This window comes from Dreissena polymorpha, chromosome 9 (genome assembly GCF_020536995.1).
Source record: "Dreissena polymorpha isolate Duluth1 chromosome 9, UMN_Dpol_1.0, whole genome shotgun sequence".
Taxonomy (NCBI): Eukaryota; Metazoa; Mollusca; class Bivalvia; order Myida; family Dreissenidae; genus Dreissena; species Dreissena polymorpha.
This window is the reverse complement of record NC_068363.1, coordinates 21,836,303-21,846,580: the sequence shown is the minus strand read 5'-3', so window position 1 is coordinate 21,846,580 and position 10,278 is coordinate 21,836,303. Positions and strand designations below refer to the sequence as shown.

The window sequence follows — 10,278 nt, the reverse complement described above, 5'->3', positions numbered from 1 at the left end:
GCCATTGGTTTATACTAATATAAATCTACCTCTGCAACACTTCCCGGCTCAATTTCTGCTATTTTCACAGGGCAATCCCCTCGCACACTGAAGCCGTATCCCTGCACCTGGCTCCTGTCTAGCAGCACAGACCTGGGAGCCGACCACTGGTTCTTGGCATTGAATAATGCAATGGGACCCTGCAATAGAATGGGAAAACATTGAATAGTAAGTGGGACCATAGAGGCAGCATTGAACAAGGGCTGTTTGTAAAACATGCATGCCCCCCATATGGGCTGTCCATTGTAGTGGCAGCAATTGTGTGAATACGTTTTTTGTCACTGTGACCTTGACCTTTGACCTAGCGACCTGAAAATCAATAGGGGTCATCTGCGAGTCACGATCAATGTTCCTATGAAGTGTCATGATCCTAGGCCAAAGCGTTCTTGAGTTATCATCCGAAAATCATTTTACTATTTTGGGTAACCGTGACCTTGACCTTTGACCTTGTGACCTCAAAATCAATAGGGGTCATCTGCGAGTCATGATCAATCTACCTGTGAAATTTCATGATCCTAGGTATATGCGTTCTTGAGTTATCATCCGAAAACCATTTTAATATTTCGGGTCACCTTGACCTTGACCTTTGACCCAGTGACCTCAAAATCACTAGAGGTCATCTGCGAGTCATGATCAATCTACCCATGAAGTTTCATGATCCTAGGCGTTTGCATTCTTGAGTTATCATCCGGAAACCATTTTACTATTTCGGGTCACCGTGACCTTGACCTTTGACCTAGTGACCTCAAAATCAATAGGGGTCATCTGCAAGTCATGATCAATCTGCCCATGAAGTTTCATGATCCTAGGCGTATGGGTTCTTGAGTTATCATTCAAAAACCATTTTACTATTTTGGGTCACTGTGACCTTGACCTTTGACCTAGTGACCTCAAAATCAATAGGGGTCATCTGCGAGTCATGATCAATGTACCTATGAAGTTTCATGATCCTAGGCCCAAGCGTTTTTGAGTTATCGTCTGACAACCACCTGGTGGACGGACAGACCGACCGACAGACCGACATAAGCAAAGCAATATACCCCCTCTTCTTCGAAGGGGGGCATAAAAATGCAATGGGATCCTTTAATATAGCGGGAAAACAATGAATAGTAAGTGGGACCATGACATAGAGGCAGCATTGAAAAATGCAAGTGGGACCATGACATTGAGGCAGCACAGAATAATGCAATGGGACCCTGAAAAAGAGGCGAAATCGAAAATGCAATGGGACCCTTTAATAGAATGGGAAAACATTGAATAACAAGAGTTCTGCAGTCGGAGACATATGCCCCCCAAACAGGGCTTTGAACTAGTGACCTCACTTTCGGTCAATTCGTTGACAAGTTATTGATCGGAAACAATTTTCACACTTATTGTCACAGTGACCTTGACCTTTGACCTAGTGACCCCAATTTCAATAGGGGTCATCAACTGTCCAAGGCCAATGCACCTGTGAAGTATCAAGCCAATCCTTCCATCTGCTGACAAGTTATTTATAGGAACAAAAGGGTCTACAGACAGACCGACGGACTGACTGACTGACCGACATCCAGCAAATCAATATACCCCCTCTTCTTCGAAGTGGGACATAATAAGTGGGACCATGACATATAGGCAGCATTGAATATTGCAATAGGACACTGTAATAGTGGCACTGGCAAACATTGAATAATGTGATCAGACCCTGTAATAGAGTAGGAAACATTGAATGTGATCAGACCCTGTAATAGAGAGGGAAACATTGAATAATGCAAACAGACCCTGTAATCAAGAGGGCATTGAATAACATGATCGGACCCAGAAAGAGAGGGGGAAAGATCAAATAATCGAATCTGACACATTAATTAATGCAGCATTGAAAAATGCTATTGGACTTTGTGACCCAGTTTCAAATTTGAACGTGACATAACGTGGCATAATTGGGACAAATGTTTTAAGTTTAATGAAGATTGAGCAAGAAATGTTGCCGCTAGGGTGCTTACAAGCTTTTTCTTTAATTTGAACTTGTGACCTAGATTGTTTCCCCATGTGACCTATTTTCAAGCAAATGTTCCCACCCAGTTTCAAGAACATTGGACAATAAATGTGGCCCTTAGAGTTTTCCAAAGCCTTTTCCTTAAGTGTATCTAGTGACCTGACCTTTGACAACATGTGACCATGTTTCAATCTCAGCCGAGATATCATTTAAATGTTCTGAAAGAGTGTCATTAAGATTGGACAATAAATGCGGCACCAGATTGCTCAAACGGCAATTGACAATGCACAAATTACAACAAACGACACAAAAAAGCAAATCACAAAAGTTCCCCAGGAGCTTAATGTGCTAGGGTGAGCTTCAAAAAAGCGACAACTCATGTTTTTTTAAGGGCAGCCAAAAAAAATATTCTGCAATTTTTTTTCAAAATCTAACCAGTGGTTTCTGAAAAAGAATATTTCATTTTAATGCGGGAATGTAAATCTGGTTTTCCCATACATACCAGTTTATGAAAGAACTCATGAACTTTGACCTTTGCAAACTCTGGGGTCACTGGGGCAACAATCTGATGGGTTGTGGCCTTGACCTTTGGTGCAGTGTGGATCTCTGTGAAGTCATCCTCCTCCTCCAATGTGGCGAACTTGTTGACTGAACTGTATCAGAAATCATTTGCATAGACTATTGACTGAACTGTATCAGAAATCATTAACATAAACTGTTGATTGAACTGTATCAGAAACCATAAGCGTAGACTTTTGACTGAACTGTATCCGAAATCATAAGCATAGACTGTTGACTGAGCTGTATCAGAAATCATAAGCATAGACTGTTGACTTAACTGTATCATAAATCATCATCATAGACTGTTGACTGAGCTGTATCAGAAATCATTAACATAGACTGTTGACTGAGCTGTATCAGAAATCATTAACATAGACTGTTGACTGAGCTGTATCAGAAATCATTAACATAGACTGTTGAATGAGCTGTATCAGAAATCATCATCATAGACTGTTGAATGAGCTGTATCAGAAATCATCATCATAGACTGTTGAATGAGCTGTATCATAAATCATCATCATAGACTGTTGAATGAGCTATATCAGAAATCATCATCATAGACTGTTGAATGAGCTGTATCAGAAATCATTAACATAGACTGTTGAATGAGCTGTATCAGAAATCATTAACATAGACTGTTGACTGAGCTGTATCAGAAATCATTAACATAGACTGTTGACTGAGCTGTATCAGAAATCATTAACATAGACAGTTGACTGAGCTGTATCAGAAATCATTAACATAGAGTGTTGATTTAACTGTATCAGAAATCATAAGCACACACATAATCACCATTATAATGATTGTCATTATTATATTAGCTGCGATCTGTGAATACAGGGCCTTCAAAATGTGTGTAAAATGTCATCCCAGATAAGCCTGTGTAGTCTGCAGGTTCATAAGGGACGGCATTTATGATGTGAATACCTGTCATGTGCCCATACCTGTCATGTGCCCATACCTGTCATGTGCCCTCTTGAGAATCCCCAGGAAGGTGTCAATCTTTCTCAGCTGCTTACACATGTCATGAAGTCGTAGCGCCTCCTCATGGCATATCAGGGACTCTTTCAGATGAGCTTTAGCTATGAATACAGAAACATTATGAGCAGCACTTCTAAAATTGTAGCTGGGGATTACCAGAACACTTGATCTGAATTTTTTATTTAAGAACAACACAAGAATATAAATGCCTGAAGAATACCAGCCGACTTCTATTTACAAGTGAAAATCCATTTATTTTTGGATCTTTGGTACTTGAACAGTTTCATTCCAACAGTTTTGCTATTCTTTCTTAATTTATAACAATAAAATAAAACATTCATAGATTTATAGTACAAGGTAACCCGACAGACAGCTTTACATGTATACCCCACCAAGATTGTGTTGATCTTGTAGTGGTGCCTTGAATTTTGAATCGGCGTGATTGACGGATGACTTCTTTTGATAATACCTTTTTATGAAAATTCTTAAAAGGGAATATAAAGCATACACACAAAGAATGAAGTCTAAACTGTTGACCTTCAAGTGACTGACTGACGTCTTCTGAAGATTGTTTTAATGACCTTAACATAACCTTGGTACCAAATTTGATCAACAGGTTTAAGAAATATTTTACAAACACAACTATGGAGGCTCAAATCTTTGACCTTGAGAAACAATCTTGACCTTGAGCTGACCTAAGTGACCTTTGACCTTGAGGTATGATCTTGACATTGAGTTGGCCTAAGTGACTTTTGACCTTAAGGAATGATCTTGACCTTGTGCATGCCTATGTGACCTTTGACCTTGATGACTAATCTTGACATTGATCTGGCTTATGTGACCTTTGGCCTTCAGGAATGATCTTGACCTTGAGCTGTCCTAAGTGATCTTTGACCTTGAGAAATAATCTTGACCTTGAGCTGGTCTAAGTAACCTTTGACCTTGAGTAATGATCATGACCTTCAGTAGGCTTGAGTGACATGTGCATTCTTCATGTTGTCTCAAATACCTAATGTTTAAGACAAGTTTCATGAAAATCTTTCAATAGGTTTAGGAGTATAAAGATGAAATGAAAAAAAGGCTTTTACTTTTGACCTTAAAGCATGACCTTAGCACATTCCTTCTGCACATTGTCTAAAAAAGTGAACTTACTTGCCAAGTTTCTTGAAAATTGCTCAAATACTATAGGAGATATGGAGCGGACAGCAAAATAGAGTATCAACCATTTGACCTTGAAATAAGACCTTGACCTTGGTCCACTGTGACTGACACAGACCTTCAGGAAAGTGAACTGAACATCTTAGTCATGTTTCATTAAAATCGTTTTAGTGTATAGGAGATCTGAAGCGGACAGAACAATGGAGGCTCAGACGTTTGACCTTAAAGTATGACCTTGACTTTGAGCTAAAATTACTGAACATCGTCTAAATGCCCTTAACATTTGAGGCAAATTTAATAACAATCCTTCAAAGGTATAGGAGAATAGGAGATATGGAGCGAAAAAATAATCTCAATTTTTGCACAAAATTCCACAATTTTATTGGGACTTCAATCTTTATCCCAAAATGAACAAGAGCTATGTTTGTGAAACACAAGGCCCCCTACTGTGCTTTGAAGCCGCAAGGCAGCTATTTTAGAAAAAAAAGACCTTTGACCTTGAAGGATGATCTTGACCTTGACCTTTCACCACTCAAAATGTGCAGCTCCATGTGATACACATGCATGCCAAATATCAAGTTGCTATCTTCAATATTGCAAAAGTTATCACCAACCTTAAAGTTTTGGGACAAACACACAGACAGGCCAAAAACAACATACCCCCGATCATACGATCCGGGGGCATAAAAATAACTAATACTGGTGCTATTTTACTTCACAAGAACTTTTATAAATCTTAAGCTGTACCTACCCAATTTTTTCCGCTGATCAAAGGTCTGTGGTACTTCTATTGGTTCATTCTCGTCTTCCTCGCGCTCCAGACAGCTGACCAGCTCTGAAATCTTCTCCATGTCTATACTGTCTGCAATGTCAGAAACATACACTGAAGGAATTCAAACAAATTGCGTTATTTATAGTTTGTATATTGTTATGTCACCTATTTTCGCAATGTGAAATCGCATATCGCAAAAATAGGTGACATTAGGATTTACACACAATAAATAACGCAAGTAGATTGATCATTTAATATTCAAAATAAATACAATTCACTACCCATGCGCAATTTCATTCCTGGGTTAACCACGTGAAGATGATGATCAATCTACTTGCGTTATTCATAGTTACCTGGTAGACATACTCAGTAAAATTGTATTACCAAATATACTGAAAATATAAAAACTTTACAACATTTTTCAAGTAATGTAATATACCAGTTGTGATATTTTAATCAATATAAACTAATAATTGTAAAAATAATCGGTATTTTAGAACTTTTCTTTTTTCATCAATCTGGTTGACCATCCTGTTAACTAACTTGCCATGATTTTTTCGTGGAGAAGTACAGCGTAGGAACTGATTAGTGAAGTTGGTATGACAATGCTTACAAACTGCAATAAACCACTGAAATCATCCATTGAGAGTGACACTGGTTATTCACTATCAATTGATTCACGGCCAGTCCAAGCTTCAGTACCTTGGGGCCATAAAACATACATTCTGTTAACAATTTCGGGTATTGTGATGATTTTTATAGTATTGAGAGACTGTTAGGCAAAGCGAGTTAACTCTCGCAAAAATATCAGAGAAAGAAGTCCACAGTCATTGATTCGGAGTTTCATAGTTTGCATGTTCCCTATTACTTACACGCACAGACAGCAACAGGGAACAAAAATAAATCATTTCCGATTCTTTTTTTTCGTCCTGTGTTCAAGCAGAATGAGTGGTGGCACATTTTCCGGATGCACAAAAGTTCGGACATTCAGATCTTGCGAAACGAATAAGGAAATCCAAAGAATTTTTTTAATTCATAGATGATTTTAAAGGAGTCCGACAGACTTATCTGACACAAAAACAAGGAGTCTCAGACTCCCATTAGTGTCGAACGCTGCAAAGTGTCATCCTTGATTAGCCAGTGCGCATTACACAGGCTTATCTGGCTTTTTCCGCAAATACATTAGACCCAGTTTTCCAAGAACGAGACTCAAATGGAACTCAGCAGGGGCCAACTAGCCATTGGCCCCTAACACAAGTGGTTAACCACTAGATATTCTGAGAAACCTCTTGTGGGATTGACAGAACAAGGCATGGACAAATTGTTAGATCCTGACCCAGATATTGTATAAAAGTAGACTAATGTATGAAAACATTTTCTGACAAGTAGTCTCCAGGACAAACAAACAGACATCCAAGATTATTTCAGTTTAAATCTCGGACTCCCGTTAGTGTCGAACGCTGCAAAGTGTCATCCTTGATTAGCCAGTGCGCATTACACAGGCTTATTTTATGCTTTCCGGTGGTTTATAGAGAAATATCAGTGAAGTAAAATTGGTATTCCACTGTTTTAAACAGTGAAAAATAACAGTGACAAATATCGATATTTTTCACTGTTTTACTGTGAAATGACGTCATTTTTTCGACGAAATGACGTCATTAATCCAGCGAAATTATCCAGTTAAACTCATTTACAATGTAAATAAACGGTCAAAAAAGCATAAAATAAAAAGAAAATTTGTTGGATTCGATGGAATATCGATTTTATTTCACTCGTAATCATAGAAAATATATATTTTCTATGATCACTCGTGAAATAAATTCGATATTCCACAGAATCCAACAAATATCCTCTATTTATCTGGGACGACACTTTCCCCAAATACATTAGACCCAGTTTTCCAAGAACGAGACTCAAATGGAACTCAGCAGAGGCCAACTAGCCATTGGCCCCTAACACAAGTGGTTAACCCCTAGATATTCTGAGAAACCTCTCGTGGCATTGACAGAACAAAAATGGCCAAGGAGAAAATGTTAGATCCCGATCCAGATATTGTATTAAAGTAGACAAATGTAAGAAAACATCGTCTGACAAGTATTCTCTAGGACAAACGGACAGACATCCAAGATTATTCCAGTCAAACCCACTCTATTTCGTAGATTGTGTGTGTGTATGCGTGTGTGTGTGGGGGGGGGGGGAGGGAGGGGGGTAACTACCTAGTGCCATATCTTGAGGAAATTTCAGTACTCAGTAAAATTTTCATACAGGATTTAGATCAAAGATTCACAAAATTCTAATTGGTCAATTTGAGACTAAACACATTAAAAAAGTCACATGGCCTGATCAAGTACTTTTTTAAAGCATACCAAAACACTTGGTGAGGGGGGGGGGGGGGGGGCTATTAAGGAGATATTGATACACCCCAGGTGTAACAGTTGCACTTACCTTTTCAAATGACTGCCTTTTAAGTTGTTCATTCTGGTAACATTATGTGACTTTATAAACCAATTGACAAGTGTACACAACTGAGTCTATATAATCTAAACATCACCAGAACTTTCGTCTAGAAGTTAGCCATCCATTTTGAATACTTTGTATTTTTCATTGTTTTTCTAAATAAGGCGCCATTATGTCTCATTGTTATGACATTTGGTAAATGACGTCATGTATCGTTCTAATTTCTTGGTCATTATTTATGGTCAGTCACCTCACTGACCAATTTTGGTCACTGGTGCCCAGAATTCTGGTCATTAATGACCAGAATCTTGGTCACTGCCCAGAATCTTGGTCACTGACCAATTTTGGTCATCAGTATTGAACAATAAGTAAAAACAGTTAACAGTTGAGATTTAGTCAAGATCTAGGATAGACGTAATTTTTGTTAAGAGTCATTCATTTTTCGAAGTAAATACCTTTTAGTCGTTATCACATGTTTTATAATAATAATCCAGTAAATTGAAGATTGTTTACATTAAGTAACACTGATTTTGGAAGCATTTTAACACTTTTATTGTATTATTTACACATAAATACTGCAAGAACGCAGAACTGCCTGATTGTGCGTCACTCGCCATTAACTTTGTAAATACTACCCTAGTGTAATTACCGGGAAGCTGGCGGTTAGGAATCACTTACATTGTGTTTCTGTCTAACGGGTGGTTTATTGCGATTATTGTCTTCGCACGAAGTTTATTGCGATTATTGTCTTCGCATGAATAAATTATTGTTTAAACGTTTACTATGGACTTGTGTCATATTTCAAAACGGATGGAACAAGCGTAACACTATGTTAACAGCTATTTGAAAGCTATAAGTAATCAAGTCATTAATACGGTATACCTCAAAGAAGAGGTGCGTAACAATATTTGTGTTGAGAGACATTAAATGGCGCAAATTCTTAAAAAGACCCTGTTTATCCGGTCGTTCTGATCCATTGGAGATTTAACAGCATACCAGGCTGGTCTAGGAGTGCGTTGGCAACGTGGTGGTGAGCAAGAGCAGCGTAGTACTCAGCCTTGACCTGCGCCATCGAGAGCCACGAGTACGGGATGTAGTCCTTGACATGCTCCGTGTGCATCAGTTGCTGAGTGTCACGGTACATGTGAGATACCTGCAACATACAGTACATATGAGACATCTGCAACATACAGTACATATGAGACATCTGTAACATACGATACATATGAGACATCTGCAACATACAGTACATATGAGACATCTGCAACATAAGATACATATGAGACATCTGTAACATACGATACATATGAGACATCTGCAACATACGATACATGTGAGACATCTGTAACATACGGTACATGTGAGACACCTGCATTAAAATTCATAAATCATTTGACGATATTCGTGTTTCTGAATTTCATAAATGCAAACCTTCGCTATTTTTCCAAAGTATACAGTAAAGTGAATAGTGGGATATATTTATTTGTTTTAATAAAGATTGGATGTTATTTATGTCCCATGGGCAAGTCCTCTCACAATGAGGTCACCAGATGCAGATGGGCATTGAACATTAAAACACCACGTCCAATCAACACATGGGTATAGTACCTCACATCAACACATAGCCTGAAGTTATTTTTTTATGATAATGAAAAATTGACAAGTTAATATAAATTAAGATAAAAAGCACATGTAACGAATATTTTTTCAAAAATGGAGTAAAAATGCAAGTAAATTATTAATGGTGAAAATGTCATTTAAACTTTATTTATTTAGAATGTCACTTGCATGTTGTTATCTGGGGTTAGTAACATTAAGCCATCAAACACAAACCCAGTTTGCTTTTTTTCAGAAGCCAAGTAACAGGATAACAATACGTATATCAGTAAATTGTAACAACAGTCATCCAACGCTGTTTGATTGCTTTTCAAATTCAATAAAAAACAAGGGACAAAATTGTCACAAAACCAGGTTTTCAATGTGAAAAAAAAGTCAGATAAAGGGAGACAACTAAAACTGAACTGATTTAATCAGTTCAGTTTTAGTTGTCTCCCTTTGTCTGATAATTGTTTATAATTAACCCCATTTGTATCAAAATTAATATTTTTAGTCGTGGTGACCTTAACCTTGGAATTATTGACGTAATTCTTTCTTGCCACACACCTTCCCATGATGGTGAACAAATGTGCCACATGATTTTAAAATCTCACAATGAATGACATAGATATGGCCCGAACAAGCTCATTTATGGCCATTTTTTACCTTTGAACTCAATGTGTGACCTTGACCTTGGAGATATTGACGTAATTCTTTCGTGCCACACACCGTCTATTGA

The 10,278-nt window shown here is 37.9% G+C and overlaps 2 protein-coding genes across 4 annotated transcripts in view; both read right to left on the bottom strand.

The window, feature by feature from the left end:
* The window catches only part of LOC127846702 (endonuclease/exonuclease/phosphatase family domain-containing protein 1-like), a 182,249-nt gene that overhangs the window by 83,430 nt on the left and 88,541 nt on the right, over nt 1–10,278 (bottom strand). The gene's annotated exons all lie outside the window — the stretch shown is intronic.
* The window catches only part of LOC127846701 (rhophilin-2-like), a 63,103-nt gene that overhangs the window by 7,033 nt on the left and 45,792 nt on the right, over nt 1–10,278 (bottom strand). Inside the window, exons 10-14 of the mRNA XM_052378191.1 lie at nt 8,940–9,096; nt 5,466–5,576; nt 3,537–3,657; nt 2,517–2,667; nt 30–179 (exon numbers count right to left, since the gene is read on the bottom strand). Of these exons, the coding sequence (XP_052234151.1) occupies nt 30–179; nt 2,517–2,667; nt 3,537–3,657; nt 5,466–5,576; nt 8,940–9,096 (690 nt within the window). The remainder of the gene's footprint in view (nt 1–29; nt 180–2,516; nt 2,668–3,536; nt 3,658–5,465; nt 5,577–8,939; nt 9,097–10,278) is intronic.